The 26,122-nt window shown below is 36.1% G+C and overlaps 3 protein-coding genes and 1 long non-coding RNA gene across 4 annotated transcripts; 1 reads left to right on the top strand and 3 right to left on the bottom strand.

Annotated features, from left to right (window-relative positions):
* Positions 1-3,859: 3,859 nt before the first annotated feature.
* Positions 3,860-5,927, bottom strand: LOC114725117 (5-amino-6-(5-phospho-D-ribitylamino)uracil phosphatase, chloroplastic). The gene is made up of 2 exons (XM_028911580.1): positions 5,759-5,927; positions 3,860-5,500 (listed from the first exon to the last, which is right to left on the bottom strand). Exon 2 carries the CDS (start codon positions 5,184-5,186, stop codon positions 4,056-4,058), a length of 1,131 nt encoding a protein of 376 aa, XP_028767413.1. The 5' UTR covers positions 5,187-5,500; positions 5,759-5,927; the 3' UTR covers positions 3,860-4,055.
* A 6,741-nt stretch (positions 5,928-12,668) lies between these two features.
* Positions 12,669-15,701, top strand: LOC114725158 (uncharacterized). The gene is made up of 8 exons (XM_028911644.1): positions 12,669-13,508; positions 13,599-13,790; positions 13,866-14,395; positions 14,492-14,660; positions 14,735-15,001; positions 15,094-15,197; positions 15,298-15,370; positions 15,452-15,701. Exons 1-8 carry the CDS (start codon positions 12,669-12,671, stop codon positions 15,587-15,589), a joined length of 2,313 nt encoding a protein of 770 aa, XP_028767477.1. The 3' UTR covers positions 15,590-15,701.
* Positions 15,702-17,699: 1,998 nt separating this feature from the next.
* LOC114725157 (uncharacterized) lies at positions 17,700-19,595 on the bottom strand. Its single transcript, XM_028911643.1, has one exon. It carries the CDS (start codon positions 19,593-19,595, stop codon positions 17,700-17,702), a length of 1,896 nt encoding a protein of 631 aa, XP_028767476.1.
* Positions 19,596-25,010: 5,415 nt separating this feature from the next.
* LOC114725118 (uncharacterized) lies at positions 25,011-25,888 on the bottom strand. The gene is made up of 2 exons (XR_003738399.1): positions 25,810-25,888; positions 25,011-25,338 (listed from the first exon to the last, which is right to left on the bottom strand). It is a non-coding gene; the product is annotated as an uncharacterized LOC114725118 (long non-coding RNA).
* Between the last annotated feature and the right edge of the window lie 234 nt (positions 25,889-26,122).

Raw genomic sequence — 26,122 nt, 5'->3', positions numbered from 1 at the left:
GTACATATAGCTTTCGCCACAAAAAATGAACACTACTTCCTGCAGCTGGTCACATCAACTATACCTTGAAGATTATTCTTGCGAGGGCCTTATATTAAATCAAGAAAGAGAGAAATAAACAAGCTCGTTGGATTGAAACCAGTGAATGCTCTTGGTGAACTATCAAGAGTAATTCGAGTTTTACTGGGAATGGTAATAACTAGGCAATGTAGCGATAAGAAAATAAGCTTCTGTCTCAAAACCCAGAAAATTCGGATATCCACGTCCGCAAAAGGATTGGCATGGCACCCCACAGCACCTGAAGCACCCTGTACAGCCACACACACACGCAGAGTCAAGTTTCTGGGCCACACTGACTCACCAGTGCGAGTTTGATGAGAAGCTTCGTCTTTATCCCATTAGAGCATCATACGGATGCGAAAATTGGCTTTTCTTTCTGACACATCACCACATGCCTATGCAACAGTATATCATATGAAGAAACACTATATATTCTGTCTTCTATATCGGCTCACAGGTGAAATTTGAGTGTTATCAAGTCTACTTAGGGATAATTTTCTTAGCAATCAAGATTCAAGCCTGTCCATCTTGTATTTATACTACTTCCGGTCTTTAATATAAGACTTAGTTGATTAATTTGAAGAGATTAAAAAAGTTAGTTGAGGTTAGTTATTTATCATAAATAGATGTTGTCATTCCTAAAATGTCCTCATTAATCATGCATGTTTGAATTATAAATTGATAGTAACTTCTTATTATACACAACTATTATAGGGATTACTTAGAGACAAAATGGATAAACATTGAAAATAAAGTAGATTTAGATCTTATATTTAAGATTAAATTAAAAGTTAAATTATATTTTATATTAGTAACCGGAGGTGTACATGTTGAAACACTCTGGGATTGAAACTTTTGTGAGTATACTAAGGTACTAATATTCGGATGGGATACCTAGGGGAGGCCTATCTAAGTGAGACCGGAAACTCTGTTTAAATAGGTTGATTATTTCATCTCAACAGCTAGTTTCGATAGGGTTCCTCATTTCGGCTGTGGTAGCTATCATGTTCCAAATAGTTTCACTGCATTTTCCATAGGTGAGTGTGTGTTGGCTTTTCTGCATTCCTTGAAACTGAATCAAATGAAAGCACCCCGTTATTCGGTGTTATTTTTGGAGGGAGTGACAGCTTGGTTGCTGATTTAAGGTTTAACATAGTACACCAATGCTGGCCAAAAAAAAAAAAAAAAAGTAGCTAAACAACAACTGTTGGCTGTACTCCACGTGTCCTACCAAATGACACGTCTGCTTGCCCCAAAGTCGTTATCTTATATGCCGTTGCTTACCTTCAGGTCGGTTTTCGGTCAGTCCAAAACATGCTGCATAATAATAGATAGATAGAAAGATAGATATTGATAAATATAGAAAGAGAGAAACTTCTGCTTGTTTATACAAAAGCGTCAAAATTAAGCGCCTGAGAATTATCGGCTTATCGCCAACATAGAAAACAATTCTTTTTCTTGGTTGGTCGGACAATTTTCGATTGTTTTTGTGGGACAGGGACACCTAGATGGTAGAACAAGAAGCGTCGTTAATCGTTATTATCTGTATTTGTCTTGGGGCAAGCAGCTAGCAAGCCAGACATTCCTACTTTTAAGATTGATTGACGTTTCTGGTGTTTTTAACGTTGTAAATCAATCTTGTCCATCATTCGACTAGGAACCGGCAAGAACTACTTTTGCGACACTGACGAAAACCATTTACGTGATTAAAACAAGATAAGCCCTTTTATCATTCACTGTTTTAGAGTGTGGCATTCTCATACTTCTCTATATCTTGGTTGCGGCTGCACATTCTGTTTATTTTGCGTAGGTTGGTTTGGCATTGGTTCGTCCCTCTGTTAAACGGAAGGATAATTCTGATAGTTTAAAAGCATTGTCTAATTTTTAGCTGAACTTCTTAATCTATACAAAGTCTGATAAATCTTTGTAACGAGAACCAAAACGGGCAGCTTACAAGAAGAAAGGAGCGGATCTTGATGGGAAGTGTGGGAACAAAATCCGAAATCTTCACAAGGAAGTCCAAGAAAAAAGCCAAGAATAAACGAGAGAAAAGAACTTATAAATACTTACATAAGTTATTCCAAACATGCTCTCGCACCAATTCCTTATTTGCCAATTACCATACCATACTCGAACAAGCCCCATCCATTCTTCCACGTCTATATCTTAAGATTACAAAGGACCCAGGAAAGTATTCTATCACTATCAGTAACAAATGAAAAGCGAGATTTTTTTTTTTTGGGGGGGGGGGGGGAACGTACTTCCCAGAGAAATTTGAAGATCCAATAAAAATAAAATATCATTTGAGATATTAGCAGGCCGGTCATTTTAATTTTTAACTCTCATGCTAATACAACAACGTACTACCTCTGATTTTTAATATAAAAACTCGTTTGACTTTTATTTTGGTATTAATTATAAGACTCTCAATCCATTTTAACTCTTATGGTTATCCATTTTTTTCAAGTTAGTCCTCATAATAATAGTGGTTCTAGCCAATATACTTAATTAGTACATATATTTTAAGAAAGACAATACTTATTTATTACAAATAACTAACTTAACTAGTTTTCTTAATATATTCAAATTAGTCAACAAACTTTTATATTAAGTATCGAAGACAGTATATGTATTCACGTGTTATCTACCAATAAAGGTCTCACATCAATAATGAGCTCAAAATTTTGCCTTTGTGGATTTTTTTTTTTTTTAATTTCTTTTCATTGGTACATCTTTTTCCCCCAGTTGTACAGGTCCTCTCTGTCTGCCGTTAAGTCCATTTCATCAGTGGTCACCTTGATACCCTTGCAAGAGTAACAATTACTCATTCAACTGATAACCAGTCCATGAGACCCATGCTCTTTGGTTTTTCGGAACTTGCGAAATTGAAATATGTTCCCGTGCTTCAACTAGTTTGCACAGCTTAGTTCAAATTAAAATAGAATAGTCATATATATGATGAAAATTGTTCTTCAACGCTTTAAGTAGCCTGCTTATTTATTGGCTTATTAGCAAACATAATAAATTTGATGTTCCAGCTCAGAGCAATGAGCTTGGTCTCCTCCAACTATTATCTCTGCTCGTTCCTGCAATGTTTGTCTCTAAGCACAGTATCCAGACACCCACAACCTCTAAAGAACCAGTGACAATGGTTGCATTTCGAAATCCATTCCCTAATAAATCATAAGACCTCCAAGAGCACCGGTCTACTTGGTAGTGATACAGTTAGCTATTATTTGAGTGAAAACAAAACCATAATTCTAAAAATAATTTTACGGTGTATAAAAAAAACATATGAAAGAGTTAGTCTCAATTTGCAGAAAGTGCATTTTAAAAACACTTTTATAGTTTTCCAAACACTCCATCTTGGGAACCCCTCTATTAGACCACCACACGAAGCCGTATCCCACACTTTGAGATCAAAGTATTTCTACGTCAAGTTTCAAAAATACTCTCGCTACAATGCAACAAGCATGAGGAGAGCACTAATGCTTGATATTCTCACACGAATACAATCTTTCTTAAAAGGAAAAAAAAAAAAAATCAGAAGTAATCAACTATAAATTTTTACGCATACCATATCCAATCTCATTCTTAGCTTCAAATGACTTTTAGACAATACCTTCTTCAGAAACAACCAAAAGCCATACATGCATATCACCTCCAAGAGGAGAGAATAGAAATTGTAAATCCTCGCTCTCTCAATTATGAAGTATCTAATAAATCTCAGTTATCCCTTTTCTAATTCAACCCTTTTTTTTGGGGGGGGGGGGTGGTCAACCAATTTTAGTGTCATGGATGGCAGAATTCCAAATCACTTCTTAGAGCCAGAGCATGCATATAGTACAGAAAATAAAGAGGTACATCAATATTGTTCAATGCAGGCCACCTATCCATTTTTAATTTTATTATATTTTCCATATACACAAGGGACTAATCTGTAACTATTATCATCAAGAATCAGATGAAGGTCAATTAACTGTGCATTTATCAGGTTACCAGAAATTATCATCAACAGACGATACATCTAAATCTGAATCCTCCTCCAGCTCCAACTCAGGCTCCACAGGCCCAAATTCAGCAGATTCAATGTCTGCCAGGTTCTTCAAATCAACCACAGAAAGCTCATCCAGGCGCCTTACAACCAAATCTGCGGCCGCAAGCTCATAGACAGGGTGCTTACTAGCAACAGCCACACACTTCATCCGGCCATCATGTGCAGCCTCCACGGTTTGATTGGAGTTCCCAAATACAATGCACCTTTCAGGTATAAAGTTCAAAAGCTGCGCTGCATACACAAACATTTCTGGGTCAGGCTTTCCCCTATGTACATCCTCTGCCGCTACAATAACACCGAAATTCTCTTCAATGCCAATTGTTCCCACGGCAGACTCGAGAGTTTTTCTGGGACGAGTAGAAACCAATGCCATTGGTATCTTATAATGCATCAAAACACTTACAAACTCTCTTGACCCGGCCCTTAGCCTATATATCCCACCTTGCAAAGCCTGGTAAATTTCTTCTTTTCTATTAGCCATCCTCCTTAACTCTGCTGGGTCCCTGGACCAGCATAGAACTTCAGATATTGCTTGTTCATTCTTCATCCCTTCTATTCTCTTGAGGACAAAAGCTGGAGGAGGGGACTTTCCTTCTTCTTCAGAAAGAGCTAGCCAAGCTTGCTGCTCAAGATCAGGATTATCTTCAACGAGAACCCCTTCCCACTCAAATATGGCACCCAACCAGCCACATCCCATTCTTTCCTGTCTAAGTAAGGGATTATGAAGCGAAGGTTTATCTGCTCTGTTAGCAGGTGGCCACAAAGCAGGTCTTCGTTCAAAGCCATGATCAAACCCGTTACTTTCTTTCTCCGGCACTCTCTCTTCCCTGTACGCATATGCCTCTTTTGTAAGCTCCATTGCCAGAGCCTTAATCGACGATGACACGAAGCCATTCTTTTTTGATTTAGGCAAAGACAATGATATAAAAAACCTTCCACCAAGGAATTCTGTAGCTGGGAGTCGACAATGAATCCATGTTTTACGTTTACCAGATGCGTCCCTGATTAAATTTCCTCCGCAGACAGGTCGATGGCCAAGAAGTGAAATAGCAGCAATCGATTCCACCATTTTTGAAGAAGCGATGTCACCAAACAACTAAAATTGACTTAGTAACCCTACGTAATGGCACAGACCCCTACTGGGTCACAATGAATGGCATAAGACAGGGGCCGACTGGACCAATTTAACTCCAACAGAACTTATCTGATAAAAGATTCAGAGCAGAAGTTCAACCTTCCTCCACAAATTTTGCGACCCCCAGAATAAATTGCAGTGAGAGACTAAAAATCAGATGATATCACCATATTCGACAGAAGAAGACAAAGAAGGACATTTCTCCCGGCTAAATCCCAAGTTCGTCGTCAAGAACCACCATGAAATTCCTTCAAGCAAAACCAAGCTCAGTCATTACTCAAACAGCCAAATTAGCGAACGAATCACTTTAAATATGAATAAACGAATACGCGATGGAGAAAGAAAAACCTAGTAACAGAAGAAATACGAGCGTTGGTACCTGGAATCAACCAGGATTCGCTCATATAGATTTTTGCCATATATAAAAAAAAAAAAAAGAAGCAAGAAAAACGATTGGAAGGAAACGCATGTGGAAATAGAAAGAGAAATAGTGGATAAAGAAAAACCTGGTAGAAATCAAGTGATGATCCGAAACTTCACGGCTACAAGGGAACCGGGAGAGGGGAGAAGACCAGATTCTTCGGCAAGGAATAGATGAATCTCACTGTTTCTTTCTCGCAACGGAGCTTTGTACACGTTTCCGTCTTTAATTTTAATTTCTTCGCTGATCTCTTGGCCAAAGTGTGGCTTATAAATCATCAAGGACCGAGAGAGAACGCCGGCCAAAGCAAGCACACGTGTCGGTCACAAAAGACGGTTGTGGTTTGCATTCCCGGTGACCGACGGTAATTATAACCTACCTTCCCCATTTTCTTCGAGAAAAGGCTTTTAAACATTGAGAGAAAAAACAAAGGGGCGAAAAGGCTTTTAAAACACGGTGGCCACTTGAGACAACAGTACTCGTTCACGTCACGCCACTTATTTGGAGATTTTTCTTTTCCATTTTTATGTTTTTCAAATGCAAAAATACAAGTGGGCAGTGTGGTCAATGACACGAGAGTGATTGCGCTTTTTACCAGTTATGCACATTATTTTATTTCCTAGGCCATTCGGGATATGAGATTGTTGGTTTCAAAGAAACTCGCAGCTTCTTCATGTTTCCGCGGACTTCTTGGTGAAGCTCAGTGTCAGTTATATACTATCTCCTTCCATATACAATGGCACTAAATACAGTAATCTCTCTCAGTGAAACTTGGATCTTATTATCTCACGAGGGATTAACTTTTTCTACTTGACTCAAAATATTATTGGTAAGTGTCGGTTGATTTTTATTGAAATATTCTTTTTAATTATTTACATTAAATTTACCACTTATGAAAACTTCTCAATAAATATAGATATTATAAGAAAAATATATAAATTTCAGTAATAAAATGAATTGAAATTTTACATCGAACCCTAGCTAGTTCTCATATACTCCATGTCATTCTAACTATAAGCTTCAAATAATTATTCACAGATAACGAATAAATAATTAAAATTAGTTAAAAATGATAAATAGGTTAGAAATATACTTTTGTCTTCAAAAATGCCCTTATGATAAATGATAAAAAGAATGAAAGAGAATATTTGGGAAAAATGTGATAAGAGAGATTATGTGAAAGGGGAGAGAATAAATAATTAAAGATAAAATTAAAAAATACATTAAATGTCAAGATAAGCTCAAATTTAAGTTTATAAAATAAACCATATACTTCCTAAATTTGAAGCTTATAAAGAAGGCTAGAGAAGTATATAAGATAAGAGGGAATACATGAGTTTCTTTTATATATATATTAATTATTAATCATGGGAATACTTATAGAACAATGCTTCCATTAAATTTTTTATGTCTATTATGTCAAATGCTCCAATCACACATCACTATGTATTTTATTTTTGAAATATTAATATTTAATAGTTCTTGATTACAAATACACATAAAATAAAAAAGAACACATAACCATATGTGAACAGAGAATTTGACCAACGTTTTTTTTTCATATTTATTAATTATTCTATTTTTGTTAATAAAAATATCTTCTTAACATTTTCAATGATAAATTGTGAGTTGAAAACCGGAAACTTTTTTTTTTCCGGCTGCATTGCTTTTGTATCATTTAATTTAACGGTCAAAGTTGAATTATATATGTAGTTGTCCATTCCATTCCCTTTGAACGAGGTTCATTAATAGGACTTTACAGGAAAATTCCATTCATTTTATCGTTTATCCGTTGTCACAGGCGATACACCTTGAATTAGCAGTAATTAATTAAGCAACTAATTAGAATACAAAGCCTCTTGTCAATTAAATATGAGTAATTAGGAGAGAGGGGGAAGCGTAAACGAGTGTGTGGTGAACGCGATGGCGAGGAAGGATAAGAGGGTGGTGGTGGGGCCCTGGAGGAACGGCGAAGATCCTTCCACGTGTCCGTGTTCTAGAATGAGGGACTGAGATTCCTTTCCAGGCGGGCTCGTGCTCCTCCAACCGCATAATCCGAAGGACATTCTATGGCCAAGTTTCCGACTATTTCACGACATACCATCCCCCCATGCTGTTCACGCGCGCGATGTGCTGCTATTATTTCCCATTTTTTCCCTCAAGAAAAGGCTTTTAAATTATGAGGAAAAACACAAAAGAAAAAAAAAACAGAGAAATAATAACAAATTTTTGTTAAAATTTCTTACTTAGCATTTAGTAATTTTAAATTTTTTATGAAATTCTCTTCGTGAAAAAAATGTCCTGTTTGCATGGTCTATTCCTTATGCCCACCGACAAGAATATAAATACGATTTTGAAATTGGATACATATTTTGTATATAATTTAGGGTTTAAGTAAGAAAATTTGGAAAACATTAATTTCAATATGTCTCTTGAATTTGAAAAATAAAAAATGATTTATTTAATATAATTTTTTGTATCATATATATATAATCTATGTTTTACGATTTTTTTTGTTGGCAAAAAAGTTTCTTTTTTATTATTATTTTTATAAAATAAATTTTATTTTATTTTTTCACTTTGTATTTCATACATTATATGAGAAATATCTATGAAATCATAACCGATAAATGACAGATATATCTGAGCGTCAAACAAATTTCAATTATTTGATATTAACTACAAATATGTTAACTTTTGTGTCAGATGAATGGCCCGTTTAGAATAACTTATAATTAGCTTTTTAATCATAATTAACGAAATACAAAATAAATATATGAGAAGAGATTTATTTTGACTTACGTAAAAAGTACTTATAAGTAATTTTTAAAGCTATACCAAACAGGTTTGAATTGGATTTTGATTTTGCTTATATACATCAAAATTTTGACTTTATATGATCAAATGTTGGCATCTACTTAGTACTATTCAATTTAGTTTTGATAATTTTTGGTATTACATAAAATATTTTATCTATGTTTAACGGTTTTTATTTTTTGTATAAATCAGTTTTAATTTATTTATTTTTCATATTCACTACTTCACACGTTATTTTAAAAATATGAAAAAATTAATCTTTTAGTCCCTATGCGTTTAACTCATTTGTAACTCAATCCTTACACTTTGATGTAATTCAAACCTTATAGTTTTGACTCAATTGTAATTTAATTCTTAAACTACAATTCAACCTTTGTAATTTTAATCATTTTATAACTTAGTACCCATCTTTATTAGATATATAATTTAATTGTTTTGAAAGCGTAGGGACTAAACTTGATTTGTCTCTTCTGGTCAAAAAAATTTGATTTGTCCCTATCATTGTTTATTGATGCACATTAGCACTTGACATCTATTGAAAATCTATTTATTTAACCCATGTTGCCTCGCTTGATCATCCATATATTTTCGAATTCTTCATCTTTAATCCCTTGTTAATTTCTTGTAAATTAGCTGTTAGATTCTGGATCCTTGTGCTAAGATATTTAGTAATGTTATTCATCTAATTAAATACTATAAGTGAAATATAACAGATTTAATTTATACTATCTGAATAATCCGGGCATCAAGATATGTTTGAATTTTCAAATCAAATTTATCAATTAAATTAGAATTTAATCTATTATCCAATATAGTAAATATATGATAAAGATTTAAATGTATTTAAATTCAAGTCATATATATTATCTAATTAATTGAGATAATGGAAAAATTATGATGAATGAATGTATCTATAATGGATATATATATGAATATTTTGTGTTCCCAAAATATCTCTATCCATCTCCATATATAGTGGCTCCCTTCATTTACAAATCATTGTGTGCGCAACTGATGGGCTTTATTTCTTCCTCCCTCTCATCCTTTCCATCTTTTAATATTGTATTATCTCAAAAAAACTCGTTTGATTTTTATTTTGATCATAAATATAAAATATCAATTGATTTGGCCTATCATATTTATCTATTTTTTTAAAGGTGGTCTTTGTAACAATGGTAGTTTTAGCTAATATACTTGATTAGCAAAAATATTTTAAGAAAGACAATACTTAGTTATTACAAATAACTAACTTAATTAATTTATTTAATATAATCGAACTAATTAATTAGCTCTTATATTAAGAACTAGAGATAGTATTTGCTTCCTATTATTTTAATCTGAATACCATATTTGATATTGTCATCTGGAGCAGCCTGGTTTTACTGTGTTTTCGATTTCACTTATCTTTCCAGATTGAAGTAAGGTAATTATTTATCTATTCACATATTTGTGTGTTGCTTTTATTCTACTTCTAATTATATTTTAATTTTAACGAAAAAGCAAGCAATTAATTTTTTCTAAAAACTATGAAGATGTTTTTAGAAAAAACTAAAATACTTATTTTTAGACCTTTTAATCACAAGAATTGTCATAACTTCACACAGCTTGTGAAATTAAAGCGATTATTCATGTGCATGGGTGAATTTTTTCTTTTTTCAGGGGGAGGGGTGAATGTCTAATTTATTTGACATATTGACGCTGTATTGTTCGATAATTGTTTGTTTCTTATAATATATATGATATGTGTGTGTGTTCCATCACTTGCGCTTTGTTAATTCTTCTTCAGGGTAGAGGCAACTCAAATAAATTAAATAAAAAATAAAGGGAAAATGCCAGAAAAATGCACCTCCAACTCCAAAAGCCCAAAAACGTCCGCCGAATTTCAGTAATTCCGTTTTGGTACCAGCAGACCATTCTGGGATTATTTTCTTAGACAAAAAGACCAAACCGCCCTCAGTGTTATTTTAAACAAAAGGTGGGAACAGAGGCGGTTTTTCGACTCTCTCATTCTCGACCCCTGTTGCAGCCGACGGAGCGAAGAAGAGAGGAGAAGAGAGCGGAGGAGGAAGCTACTACCGGCGTCGAAGAAGAGAGAGAGAGACGAAGGAAGAGCGTTTGGTGGTCACCGTCGAAGAAGAGAAAGGAAAAGAACGACGGAACGGCTACATTGCGGCAATCGATCGAAGGTGAGGAAGAGAGAAAAGGAGGAATTTGCGGTGAGACAGAGGTAAGTTTGTTAACATTTCTTCCTTCTCTGTGTTTGTTCAAGTTATATATTTGATATTGCTACTACTTTTAAGATGTCGATCGAATGTGTGTGAGAGGGAGTGGGCAGTTTCTGGAGATGAAAATGACAAAGTGAATGTGCAGAAAGTGGAGGACCCACTAGATTGCTTGCATTTCACCATATGATGACTGATATACTTTCAGGAGTGTGGACCACATACACAGCCCACAGCCCCGTACCTTTTCTTTTCTTGTTAATGATTTCACTGTTTCATCACTACTTTATCTCTACCTTTTTGTTCTTTTCATTCACATTTCCCACTCCTCCAGCCCAGCCACCAAGCTATTCCTGTCAGCTTAATTAACATCGATGACACTGTTATCTCTATGGACAATAATTGTCTTTCATCTATTAGCCTAAGTTAAATGCATATTAGTATAATTGTATAGTTTGATTTAAGGTATGAATCACAGTGATGGTGTGGGGGAGTGTGTATAAGGGTGTAGAGGGCGCCAAACTTAAAATAATTATTTGAAAAAAAGGTGAATGTACCCACTGTCATGTAAATATATATATGTTGTTAATCCCTACACTGGAGTTGTAAAATTGTAACCGAAGTTGGAGAAAAGGGTTTGTGTTTTCTTGAAAATGCTGTTGTGAATAGCCATACTGAAGTTGTAAAAGTATATGTAGATGTTGTTAAGCCGTACACAAGGGTTGTAAAGTTGTAACCGAAGTTGGAAAAAGGGGTCTGTGTTTTGTTGAAAATACTGTTGTGAATAGTCATACTGAAGCTGTAAACATGTATATAGATGTTGTTAATACCTACACCGAAGTTGTAAAATAGTAACCCCGAAGTTGGAAAAAGGGGTCTGTGTTTTCTTCAAAATGCTGCTGTGAATAGCCATACTGAAGTTGTAAATACTTATATAGATGTTGTTAATCCCTACACTGGAGTTGTAAAATGGTAACCGAAGTTGGAGAAAAGGGTTTGTTTTCTTGGAAATGCTGTTGTGAATAGCCATACTGAAGTTGTAAAAGTATATATAGATGTTGTTAATCCGTACACAAGGGTTGTAAAGTTGTAACCGAAGTTGGGAAAAGGGGTCTGTGTTTTGTTGAAAATACTGTTGTGAATAGTCATACTAAAGCTGTAAACATGTATATAGATGTTGTTAATACCTACACCGAAGTTGTAAACTAGTAACCCCGAAGTTGGAAAAAGGGGTCTGTGTTTTCTTCAAAATGCTGCTGTGAATAGCCATACTGAAGTTGTAAATACTTATATAGATGTTGTTAATCCCTACACTGGAGGTGTTAAGTTCTAACCGAAGTCGGAAAAAGGGGGTTTGTTTTCTTCAAAATGTTGTTGTGAATAGTCATACTTAAGTTGTAAATATGTATATAGATGTCGTTAATCCCTACACTGGAGTTGTAAAGTTGTAACCGAAGTTGGAAAAAGGGGTCTCTGTTTGCTTGAAAATACTGTTGTGAATAGCCATACTGAAGTTGTAAACATCTATATATATGTTGTTAATACCTACACCGGAGTTGTAAAATAGTAACTCCGAAGTTGGAAAAAGGGGTTGTGTTTTCTTGAAAATGCTGTTGTGAATAGCCATAATGAAGTTGTAAATACTTATATAGATGTCGTTAATCCCTACACTGGAGCTGTTAAGTTCTAACCAAAGTCGGAAAAAGGGGTCTGTGTTTGCAACAAAATGTTGTTGTGAATAGTCATACTGAAGTTGTAAATACTTATATAGATGTTGTTAATCCCTACACTGGAGGTGTTAAGTTCTAACCGAAGTCAGGAAAAGGGGTTTGTTTTCTTCAAAATGCTGTTGTGAATAGCCATACCGAAGTTATAAATAACTATATAGATGTTGTTAATCAGAAGTTCCTAATTGTTTTCTGACATGCTTGTATTAATGTGTAATGTGCAGAAAAAATGGTGTTGGAGGGAGAGACATCAACTTCAAAAGGGCCAAGGAATGGGTATGTCTTATTTAGAGAGGAATTTGCTCAAGGGAAAAAATTCAAGGGTGTAGTAGATAGAACTAACAAGGCGAAAGAGGCATGGGCAAGGCTCTCTATTAAGGAGAAGAAAATATATAGTGAAAGGGCCAAACAAATGAGGCCGGAGAAGAAGAAGAGTAAGAGAGTATGGAAAATGTTCACCCGTTGCTCTGTTCGTCAATTCATGTCACTGGCGGAATTTGTTAAGAGTGATGAAAGTTTAAGACAAAGGATAGAGAACATAGGATTCTCTAAGTTGTTGGATGTGGAAATTGACAAACTCCCACGTGAGTTAATTGTAGCTTTCATTCAATCGTACGATCCAGCAACACATCAGTTCCGATTAAGGGGGAGGACAGAAGAAGTTGAGGCAAACGATGTGGGAACATTGCTTGGTGTGCCCCATACTGGGGAAGAGGTAAAAGGAGATGTTGATGAAAATCATGACACATATAAGAAGCTGAGGAGAAAGTATTTAAATGTTGTTTATAGCAAGATATTAGCTGACATAAAAAGTGGGACGGATGATGAGCATTTTGAACTATTATTTATGTTGGTCACACTTGGCACATTTCTAGCTCCAACTTCAAGTGCAAGAGTTGGTGAGAAGTTATTAAGGGTGGTATGTGCAACTATGAATGGATATGAACAGTATGATTGGGCAACGTACATCATGAATGACCTCTACAAGGAAATGGAAGATTATGTGAATTTGTTCAGGAAGGAGAGGGATCCGTGCTGCACTGTGGGTGGCTGCCTGTACTTCTTGGTGGTATGTTTAGAGCAAAACATGTTGTTCAATGTTAATGTAACTGTTTAATTCAATTGGCTAATGCGGTGTGTTCTATGATTGTGGTTGCAGCTATATTTGGGTGAGAAATTCCCATTGTCAAAAGCTACTAACCATGACCCAACAAATGCTATTGCATATTGGACGGATAAGAGAATAAAGGAATTGGTCAACAAAGAGTCAAAGAGTAACATAGGCCTATTGTACAAAGGGAAGTCTACAAAAGTGGTCGAAGATACAATAAGTGTTGCTCATCTACGACCGGTATGTTTATAGTTTTGTATGTATAAAATTCATTAATATGTAAAGAGTTTAACTGTTTAGCAAATGTGTTAGCAGGAATTGAAGCAAGTGCATCGAAGGATGATGGATGCACTTGAGGAAAGCCATAAAAGGCTTAGTAACCAATTTGCAGAGGAGCTTATGAAGGTGCAGCTCCATCTACAGGGGATGCCAAGTTCAAATCTGAGGGACCTTGTTGACAACACACGCGATGAGGCAGTGATTCTTCCATCTGATGGTAAAGGTGAAGAGGGAGGTAGTGACAAAGGTTATAGTGATGGAGATACTGCTGAAGGTGAAGCCCATGATCAGGAAAGAGGTAGTGATGAAGGTGATGAGGATGGAGAGGAAGGAGACAGTGAGAAAGGTGATGATGAAGGAGATAAAGGGGTGGAGTCATCAGATGAAGAGACTGACAAGGGAGAAGACCAAAGGCCATCAAAGAGAACAATCATTCCAAGTCGTCAAGTAACTTCTCCATGGATTTCCATGTTGAAGCCTGTTAAGAGGAGAAAGAGAGTGATAACTGAGAAAGACAAGTTTTTCAACATTGTCTCTCGTATGTGTTCACGGGAGGAGGGTCAGAAGTAAGATATGCCGTGCATGGAACATTGAAAGCAGGAAATTTTTTTCATCTTGTTTTGTTATTGTTGTTTTACTTACATATGATGTATACATTGCAGGATTATGGTTACAATGTGTGATGAACAAATTGATCGGGATCAATTGCGCACGATAGGTGGAATCGAAAGAGTGAGTAGCCCTCTAATAACAATGGTCGGTAGGGCATTAATGGCAGAGGCAGGTGAGGGAGGACAAGTGAGGCGACACATTTTTGATGCTGAGTTCATGGTGAGCCCTGTGGTGTGTACGGTTTGTTTGACAATTACAGGTTGTGATGATTAAACTAATATGTTGTTTTGTAGATGAAAATGCTTGGTAACCCTTCTCAGTGGCGAGCATCAGAGAACAAACGTGCTATTTTGCCACAGCATATCGGGTACAACCTAGGTGACTGTGATTTAATATTTGGACCCGCAATTGTTGAGTCTCACTGGTTTTGCTTTGTGTTGGAGCCAAAAACAATGCATTTTTATGTCCTGGACTCCATGAGGCTGCCTAATGATATGCCAAAGAAGACCAAGAAGAAGGATTCATTGGAAGAAAAAAGGATGTTTCATCTTCATGCATGTGTAAGGACTAAACTAATGTATCTGTGTATCACAAGTGCCCAATGTTTCCACCTTTTTATCTCATATTTTGGATTTCTGTTGTTGGTTTGCAGAGAGACAACTTTTATGATATAATTGCATTAGTCAGACCTCAACTTGTTGGGAAGAAGCCTAAGACTGATATTATTTTTGCACCTGTTCCACAACAGAACAACTTGTATGTTGTGTTGACTGTTGACATTGTTTTCTAGTTTAAGATGTGAATTGCAGAAGCAGACATACTAACTTAAATGTTTTATTTCCCATTGGATGTATAGGAGAGATTGTGGTGTTCATGTGTTGATCTGGCTAAGCAAATGGGTCCCGGATGTGACATTTGACTTCAATGAGGTATGAAAGTTGTCTATAATTAATGATTAATTATTTGCCAGGTACGGTGAACATTAACATATGGACCTGTCTTATATGCAGAATCATGTAGCTGAGTTTAGGCGTGAGCTAATGTGGTGGCTAGTTAATCATCCGCAAAATTCAAGTCGTGAAGAAGCCTTAACTCTCCTCTCAGAACAGCAGAACAAGACAACCACCAAAAGACGACGTTTGTCATAGTACTTAGTAGGAGGTTCCTTTTACATGTCTATGTGACACTCTGATGTAGTTCCATGTTATTTAACTTGGGAGAACATTTATGTACATGGCAGAAGGACTGATTTCAAGATTAGTAATTGTGTCTTGTTAGCAACGGGTTCATACCATTTGCGACATTAGTAGTCAGACTTTATGGTAAATTTTAACAGCAGCATTATATATGTTTCCAACTTGTGTATCGATTTTCACAACAGCATTCACGAGATGAAAACAAGTACCCCTTTTTACAACTTCAGTGAAGCTTTTAACAACTTCAGTATAGGTTTTTCACAACTCATGTATACCCGTTAAGTAATGGGTCCCTTGCACGCCCACACCCAAGTGGGAAACGTGTTGAAGATCGGGGAGAAATTTTACAACTCCAGTGTATGCATTAACAACATTATTATACTATTTTACAACTTCAGTATAGGTTTTCACAACAGCTTTCTGAAGATGGAAACAAATACCCCCTTTTACAACTTCGGTGAAGCGTTTAACAACTTAAGTATAGGTTTTTCACAACTCAAGTATACCCGTAAGCTAACGGGTCCCTTGCACACCCACACCCTCGTTGGAAACGTGTTGAAGATCGGGGAGAAATTTTACAACTCCAGTGTATGCATTAACAACATTATTATACGATTTTACAACTTCAGTATAGGTTTTCACAACAGCTTTCTGAAGATGGAAACAAATACCCCCTTTTACAACTTCGGTGAAGCGTTTAACAACTTAAGTATAGGTTTTTCACAACTCAAGTATACCCGTAAGCTAACGGGTCCCTTGCACACCCACACCCTCGTTGGAAACGTGTTGAAGATCGGGGAGAAATTTTACAACTCCAGTGTATGCATTAACAACATTATTATACGATTTTACAACTTCAGTATAGGTTTTCACAACAGCTTTCTGAAGATGGAAACAAATACCCCCTTTTACAACTTCGGTGAAGCGTTTAACAACTTAAGTATAGGTTTTTCACAACTCAAGTATACCCGTAAGCTAACGGGTCCCTTGCACACCCACACCCTTGTTGGAAACGTGTTGAAGATCGGGGAGAAATTTTACAACTCCAGTGTATGCATTAACAACATTATTATACTATTTTACAACTTCAGTATAGGTTTTCACAACAGCTTTCTGAAGATGGAAACAAATACCCCCTTTTACAACTTCGGTGAAGCGTTTAACAACTTAAGTATAGGTTTTACACAACTCAAGTATACCCGTAAGCTAACGGGTCCCTTGCACGCCCACACCCTCGTTGGAAATGTGTTGAAGATCGGGGAGAAATTTCACAACTCCAGTGTATGCCTTAACAACATTATTTTAAAATTTTACAACTTTAGTATCGGTATTCACAACAGCTTCCTCAAGATGGGGGAAAAAACCCTTTTCACAACTTCGGTTAACCTTTTAACAACGTCAGTATAAGGTTATCACAACGCAGGTATACCTGTTACCACCTGGTATACAGGCGTGCTTACGCCCTCTTTAGAAACGTGTTTACAGACTAAACCCACTTCAATATGCGTTCCCAACAGCATTTCCAATAATGACTAAACCCACCATATTACAACTTCAGTAAACCATATAACAACCACTAAATAATGTTTCAACAACTCGAGTAAAAGTTTAACAACTGTCATAAAACAAAATGATTAGTAATACCCATATTTTTAACTCAGTTCAAATGAAGTTCATATACGATGATCATACTTAAAAACATAAAATATAAGGCAACAATATCAAACATGAATAATAAGGGGACTCGTCTTGCAACTTCTGTCATTGTTAACAACACAGTTAAAGGAAATAACAACTTCAATATAGGTATTTTCCTATAACCAGATCCTTCCTGACAGTACTTACAATCAGTGACAGGCTAACATTAATATTTCATCCCCACTTAATGTTTTCTTGTCACTGACATCAAAATACACATTTCACTGACTATGTGTGACTTACGATGTCGACTTCCCACATGACACAACCCTTCATCCAAAAAAATATGAAGAGTTGCAAAATATTTACAAGCCACAACAAAAAATAACCTTTACAAAATAAACCCACACGTGGACTACCAATTTTAACTTGGGTTTGGATTTCTGCATGTTCTTTTACTATGCCCAGGTTCATGACACTGTCCACAGTGGTAAATCTTCCTGTTTTGGAATTGGGATTCCCGCCTCCTAATTCTTGGCCTTCCCGAAGGTCTACTAGTTGTAGGTGGGTATAGCCACACTTGGTTTCCCATATTTTGCAGCATATAATCATTAGGATTAGGCCTGTCAATTGTCACTACTGGAATCATGGTGTTCCCATAAATCTTCTCTTGGGATGTTATTTTATAACAGTCCTCCACAAAATCATACACATTTGCATGAACCACCCTTATTGCAGCACAAGCGTGTGGACACGGAATCCCTGTCATTTGCCATGCAGCACAAGTGCATTCATGTGACTGAACATTGACATATAAGGCTCCACGCGAAGTATGTACACAGACCCTACCACCTCCATAAGGTTCACCATGCATATGAATCGATCTAGCCACATTTTCCATCACTTTTCCATCAATGTTTGGACCCACACCATTTCTCCAGTTCCTCATTGCCACACTTGCTGCGAACATCTTCCTTGCAACCTTCTCACGATGTTCATGAATAAGTTGGGCAACATTATGCTGCCTTTCCTTTACAATCCAAGCATTGAATGACTCAGCAATGTTCGTTGTTATGTTATCCCACCGTTTATATGCAAACTTGCTCATTGCCCACTTATGAATATCACCATGATTGTTAAGCCACTGAAGTAACTGAGGACTGAAATTTCCCATCCTTGTCATTGCCTTATCAAACTCAACGTTAACCCTTGCATATGCAATGTCATCAAGCAACTTTAATCCAACTTCCTTACTAATACCACTAGTTCTCCTCCTACCTCTGTATAATTTATTCATTTCAGAGCTGAAATTTTCCTTCACGTGTCTATAACAGTATGCATGACGGTCACCTCCAAATATTGCTCCAACAGCTCCTATTATTGCATTGTGACGATCTGACACAATAATTAATTGGATTGCACCAACTATCTGTTTTATCATGTTTAAGAACCATGCCCACTCCTCATAAGTCTCTCCTTTCACAATAGCATACGCGAATGGTAACAATTCATTGTCCGCGTCATATGCTGAGGCTGATAGCAGTGTTCCCCTATATGGTCCACTCAAATGTGTTCCATCTATGTACAGTATATGTCTTGCCCCAGACAAAAAACCCTCTATGCAACAACCATATGCTATGAAAACACGCTCAAATATATTGTTAACAGTTGCTACCCATTCAGCTACCGTCTTCTCATCGGTTTCCTTCAATCGTTGACATATCCATGGTATCAACATGTATGACTGTTCAGGCCTCCCTTGTATTTCCTCTAATGCTTTTTCCTTAGCCCTATATGCTTGCTTATATGTCAACTTCACACCATAATCCCTTGCCAAGGTCCTCCTTATTTCATTTGGACGCTTTTCAGTGTGATCCCTTACCTCCTCAATGATAATTGATGATGTCAAGGCTGCTCTTCCACCATGTGTAACTTGCATCATCTCTTGGGCATTATGCACATGTTCATTACTCAGTCGAGTTACAACGAGGAAAGGACTTCTCTTCGCAGCTACTCTTGCTATTATCCGCCAAGGACAACCTTCAACTTTGCATTTCACATGCACACATTCCTCACAATTTTTTACATATTTGTACTCGAAGTTTTCTGCAATACTAAACTTATATACTGCCTTTCTGAATTCTGTGGCATTTGCAAAAGTTTGCTTCTTTCCTAACAACAATTCCTTCCACTTCACAGCATTCATCTCGGGCATTGGTGTTGGTGCAATCTCTACTGTACTTACTAGCCTCACATGACATCCCCCACCGCCTTCTCTTACACAGTCACCCCCATTTTCATCACAAACTGTTCCGTCCATATTATTCTCCCTACTTGACAAAAAACACATTTGTTGTGACAATCCCAAGTAGTTGTCAATGCTGCATGCATAATTACAACTTTTGTTAGCAAATTCACAACAACAATATAACAAATAACAACTAAAATAACCATAAAAAAACAAGTCTCACATTTGTGGATCATCCATTACTTCCGGTGTACTCTCCTTCAATGCTAGATACACATGTGCACTAGTGTCATTATACTGAAAAAGATTATCAACTTCACTATCATCAACCAAATCTACTAATGCCTTATCATCGAGGCTCACTGTATATTTCATGTCACAAATATTAACATCTATATCAAACCATTCCAATATCATTAACCTCAACTCTTCGTATCTTATCCCCTGTTTTATCGTTCTAACTCTCACACTCCCACCATTGTATCTCATTTCACCTTCAACATTATTAACAAAGTTTCCACCAAGATGAAAAATCAACGCAAGTGTCTTTGAATATGTTGACCCAATATTGCAACTCATTCTGCATTATACCCTGCAACAAACAAGGAAAATATTTCATCACAATGTCATCTCTGTAAAAAGGATATTTCATAAACCCAACACAGCTACTTTCAAAGTTAACAACTTCAATATATCGTTTCACAACTCCACTTTAACTATTAACAACACCCTTCACAACCTCATTACTATGGATATTCAGCCTACTTATATACGTGATCATCGCAGCGCTTCTTCCAATTTCCCTCAGCTACCATCTGCTATCCCCAAAAACAGATCATTATAAACACCGTCCCAGACTAAGCTAACTCTATCACTCACTACCCGACTCATACGTTCCATTCCCACAAGTTAAAAACAACAACCAATACCTCCAGATGAATCAACTTACGATTGCTACAGCATCGTCTCCCTCTTAAGCTGACAAAACTAACTTGGCCAGAACCCTAACCTTATCTAACATTAATCAACTCATTTGTTCAGATTGATGACCATTCTCACACCTAAAAAAGGAAAAACCAACACCCCAATATGAAGAACGTATGCCTTACGTAATGCCGCCCCTTACCTACTCTGAACCCTCAACGCCACATACAGAACGCAGGACCACCAAAATGAAGAAAACAGACCGCAACAGTCATGCATGGAGGATGAAACAGTCATATGATTCCAGAAAAACACTTACCCTTTCGAACCACCACGTTTTCGTCACCTTCGACCTGCTGGAACACGCACGTTTCTCTCCTTTCCTTCCCGCCTATCTTCCTTCGGTGTGCGGTTTATTGTGGTGCCCATGTGGTGCCCACGCTTTGTAATGGGTGAGGGCGGTTTGGTCTTTTTGTCTAAGAAAATAATCCCAGAATGGTCTGCTGGTACCAAAACGGAATTACTGAAATTCGGCGGACGTTTTTGGGCTTTTGGAGTTGGAGGTGCATTTTTCTGGCATTTTCCCAAAAATAAATGACAACATCAAGGATAAACAGTACACTATGGTATTCCACAGATGAACAAGTTTATCATGCTAGTGTGAAAACATTGAGGCTTGAAATGAAAAAAAAAAAAAGAGTATAAATAAACTTAAAAAGTCTCAGTTTTATCATTATTTTTGGAATCAGGTACAAAGTTCACCAACTTCTAAACTCGTACGGAGAGTTCTGGGATCAAAATCAAAGATACAAATGGTAATTTATGGTATTAGTAGTATTTCAAAAAACAAATGTTCACAGCTGCAGCTTTGGTCTTCAAATATTAATGAAAAAGGATTTCATTTGGACTGGTGAAATAGAAGTATTTGATCCCATCCTTTTGAACATTGAACTTGAAGTTTCAGAATCTCTTGATTGTTGGGTCTTACACCTCAACAAAGAAGGAAGGAGACAAGCCCTGGAACCAACATTGTTTTCCATGCCACACTGTGATATGAGGTTGTACAATAACCTCTTGTAAGCTCATTGGAAGCCAAACCTATCAAGTAATGTTTTCACATTTGGGAATAGTTTTGATATACACATGGAGGAACTTGCAAACATTTCAGTAAGGGACGATAACACGAGGAGAAAACATACTTGGGATATGATGGGGCATATTTTGGCTGTTGAAACATTTACAAATAAGTTCAAAATGAAAGCAATCTCTGCTTGTGAGAGAGGAATTGGGGCGTCTATGCGACAGAATGTAAAATTGAGAGAATGAGAACGACTCGTGTCAGTGGATAAGAAAGAGAATCTGGCTATCAGCAACCTCAACGAAATACGATTATTGACATTGGACTTTTTGAAGTGTATGAGCCCAACTATGTATCTTTTGCTAATGTTTTTGGTACAATCTGGATCGCTTTCTTAGCTTAATATAATTGTCCTATTATAAAAAAAATATTGGAAATAACATGCCCTGCAAATAAGCTATTTTTTATTTGTATATCTTAAACACAGTTTATGCTTCACTCCAAAAATAAATGCCTAACACTGAGAGTAACATTGATGTAGTTGGGACAGAGGAAGGAAAACTAAGGACGCAGTAAGCAAAACAATTTACTTCTGCAGGATATACTTTGCTCATGTTGTCAACACAGAAAAGAAAAACAATGCTACGACATCAGATTCCTACTTTTCCAATCTCAATTTACTCACAACACGACTAATCGTGTTTCTGCCTATAAAATGCCATGCCTATAAAAATATCTAAAAGCCGCTTTTAACAAAAAGAAAACAATCAAATCAAGCGAATAACATGACAATTTATTAATACTTCAATAAAACTTTTTCCTATCACTGCCCAATTTTTCTGCTTCACATGCACAAACCAACACCATATTTATGTGTCAAAACTTAGATCTATGTACTGTTTCTTTCCTTTACTTTTGAAGGATATCATGCAGCTCATTATTTGTGGTTATATCCACTGTTTTGCGGGCCAGATTAGTTCACGTTTATATTATTACCTTGATAATAATCTTTTAAAGTAATTACAAGAAAATCCCATAGATTCTCAAAGGCATTTCCTTTATTTTTGTTTCATCTTCATTTCCTGTGGCTGTAACATAGTCATCCTTGTATTCTTTTGTGTTTCAGAGAGTTTGTCTTTAGTTAACTTGATACCGATAAATTATAAGCCATGGTCCAGTTCCATTAGTTCAAATCCAATGCCGATACTTCGCTAACAAAGAAAGAAAATAATGTGTGCTTTTGAAGCTTTGTTTGGTGTCTCGTGTTGAATTGGTTCCGAGGGCTTAGTGGTCGGGCATGTCGGATCATAAGCATTTGGAGATAATGGTGCAGCAAAAGCCAGTTCCCATAGTATAAGTGGGACAAATTTAAATGGGGCAGGAAATACAGTGAAATACAATAGCTATCTGATAATTGCGGGGAAAGAAGGGGATTTGGCTTAAGTTGCCCTTAGAAAAATTGACCTTGTTCCCATCGCTGTGAAGATAATTTAGTTAACTCTTGCCTGTAACATGATTAGTAAATCATTAGGGGGAACGAAAAATCTATACTTCTATGCATGTTTATATGAAAAATCTCAGATTGAGTCATGGTGCCATATGCATAGAGATCCCTGAATAATTCAATAGACACACATGAAAAGACTTGTAAAATCACCCATTGGTCCTTCCATACCGTTCGACGCTCTCAGAAAAAAGGTCAAATTTATCTCAAAGGCCAATAGAAAGACCATTCTCGCAATAATCTCCAAAATTTAAGATTTTTTTGTTGCAAAAATATTTAGAATTTTTTTATTAAAGATAATCCTGTTTAAAGTATTGTTAGACACTAAATATAAGCACCTCCTAGTAGAGATTAGGAACTAACTGTCTATTTTTATAAGGGTTAAGTGCACTTTTGACCATGACCTTATTTTTCAGGTACAATTTTACCCCTCATCTTTTTTTGGTGTAATTTTGCTTCTAATCTTTACGTAAAATTTTGCCCATCACGATCAAAATTGCACCGGTAAAAAGATGACGGGTAAAATTGCACTTAAAAAATAAGATCAGGGGTAAAATTGCTCCACTAAAAGATTATGGATAAAATTGCACCTTAAGTCTTTTTATTATCTTTTTAGACTTAGTTGAGTTGGGCTCTCTTAATCTTCAGAAGCTCAAAATTTAAAGTAAAATCAGTCCAATATCTCATGAGGTGGAGATGTATAAAAAAGGGTCCAAAACGAAGTAGGTCTAAGATAATTCAGGTTCCAAGCATGATGTACTAAAAAAAGGGGTGCTATACATTAACCTGTACTAGAAATAGTAATTGTACTATACTACTGGAGAGGAATGAAGACAAAGTAAGAAACGGCTGAGGTGGCATACTGATAGATTGCTCCCCAAGTCTTAATGAACTTAGTAAGGTTGCAAGGCAGAAGAAAACAATAACAAACATGATACTAAAAACTTCATATTCTTGTTCTTTCCTTCACTTTCTTGATAACATTCTTTTTAGATTTTTTTGTTCACTTTAAGAATAAATAATCTTCCACCGATGCGATAGAATCCATCTTCATTCTTTTACATTTCAAAAATAAATTGGCTCTGATACCAATGTCAGAAATATTAAATATAAACTAGAAACATGTACTGGGTCGAATCCATGTTTGGATCCACGAGTTAATCTACTGGCTTACGTAGAGTTTAGACTATTAGATCTTAAACTTGAGTGATACAGTAGAGCACCACACAAGAGAGAATATTAGAGAGAGAGAGAGGAAAGAGTATGAAAACTTAACTACTAGGATGAGTTGAACTAATAGATGGAGGCTTCTATTTATAGCTTTGGCTAAGGGTATTTTAGGAAGGCAAAATATCCATTAAATCCATCAGTTTGAATTTGAATTTGAATATTCAAATATCTTTTAACTACTAATATTATGAATTTGAATTTAAATCCATAATCAACCTTAATTAGTTCTAAATATATATTCCTAACAATATAAATTAATTTTAACTTATATCGTAACCAATTGGATTTGATTTAAAATTTTTGACTAAGTCAAAATATCATAATATTGCTTAGATATTTGATTAAAATATTCTCTTAATATCCAGTCAAATAATCCGACCCATCAAGGGTAGATCCAAGCCCAATAATCCGTAAGCTGGTAGATCAATTTGTGGAGCTCAAGAGGAATAACCTGGGTCCGACACGATATGCATTTTTTGTTTATATGTAATATTTCTGACACCTGGCGAGGTTCATTGTCAGAATTTTGCCATTGCATTCCTATGGATTTTTGCCTGTCCTGCAGCAAATTCTGCTACTCTTTCCTTTATCGTCCTACCCATAGTTCGGCCTACGGCCTCACACTTTAGGGAAGCAGGTGAATATGAGGTAGAGAAGAATGGGATGTGCTGAAACAGAGGTTGAAAAAACTTAAGTTAAAATTTATCGCTAAACATGAGGAATGTTGCGTGTGCAACTACCCATTGTGGAATTCAGTCAAATCAATTCGCACAATTTCCATATAAATTGGGGTCATGTCTTCCAATGGGTTTGCATCAAGCTTGAACTACGTGCCAACATCTCCAGATGAAAGGGTGGTGGTGGGGCCTGGAGGAATTATGAAGATCCTTCCACGTGTCCATGTTCTAGAAGGAGGGATCGAGATTCTTTTCTTGGCTAGCTAGTAGTCCTTCTACTGTATAATCCAAAGGATATTTTGTTGCCAAGTTTCCAGCCATTTCATGACATATCGTCCTCCAACATTGTTCATGCGCTCGGCATGCCTCTAATGTTCCCCCACTTCCCTTTGAGTCTACAACCTGCAATAAAAGTAAAATGATTAATATCTGTAAGTTTTCACTCAGAAGTACAAATTTGTTAAAATGTCAATGATCAACATCACTATTTTAAAGGTTACTTTTTAGGAATACTATAACCTGATCCAATTTGTATTAATTTAAGAATCCATCATAGTATGTACTATCTTCTTAAAACATGCAAATAAAATCAGTCAGTCTTCATAATGGATTTTCTCCATTTAACATTCAACAGGATATGGAATTCATGCTGTGTCAATTGGGATCCAACAGCTCACTAACTTCTTGTTCATGATTTTCCACAAGAAAAGAGGAGATTTCATTCATATGAATTGATTGAAGACTGCAAGAGAGTAGACGCACTAGAATTCCTAGGACGAACACAGTCTAATTAGGAAATGTCGATCCTAAATATAAGATTCAGCTTTGTATTAAAAACTAAATTTTATATTTAGGATAGAATGTAGTATTAACCTTTAAATTTCTGAATGGAAGCTTGAGGAGTATGTAGGTAGACTTCCTTGATGAGTAGCTGAGTTCCTTTGTCACCAGATCATTTGAGTGAATCAAAATCATTTTCCCCCATATAACTCAAATAATGTGTCCACCAACCAAGAGGTCATTTTCAAATTCAAAAGGCCTAATGGATATGTCAACAAACCAGAAAACTTCATTGTACCTGCAATGAGAAAAAAACATGATAGATGGTTTCCATTTGATGACATCCAAAAGTACATTCATAAAATGAAATAATTAAATTAATAACCTCTAAAACTTGTAAATGTAA

The sequence above is a fragment of the Neltuma alba genome, unplaced genomic scaffold, assembly GCF_004799145.2.
Source record: "Neltuma alba isolate B1F8T4 unplaced genomic scaffold, ASM479914v2 tig00012228_pilon, whole genome shotgun sequence".
In the NCBI taxonomy this organism is placed as follows: domain Eukaryota; kingdom Viridiplantae; phylum Streptophyta; class Magnoliopsida; order Fabales; family Fabaceae; genus Neltuma; species Neltuma alba.
The sequence above is the reverse complement of the archived record's forward strand: the minus strand, read 5'-3'. Positions and strand labels throughout refer to the sequence as shown.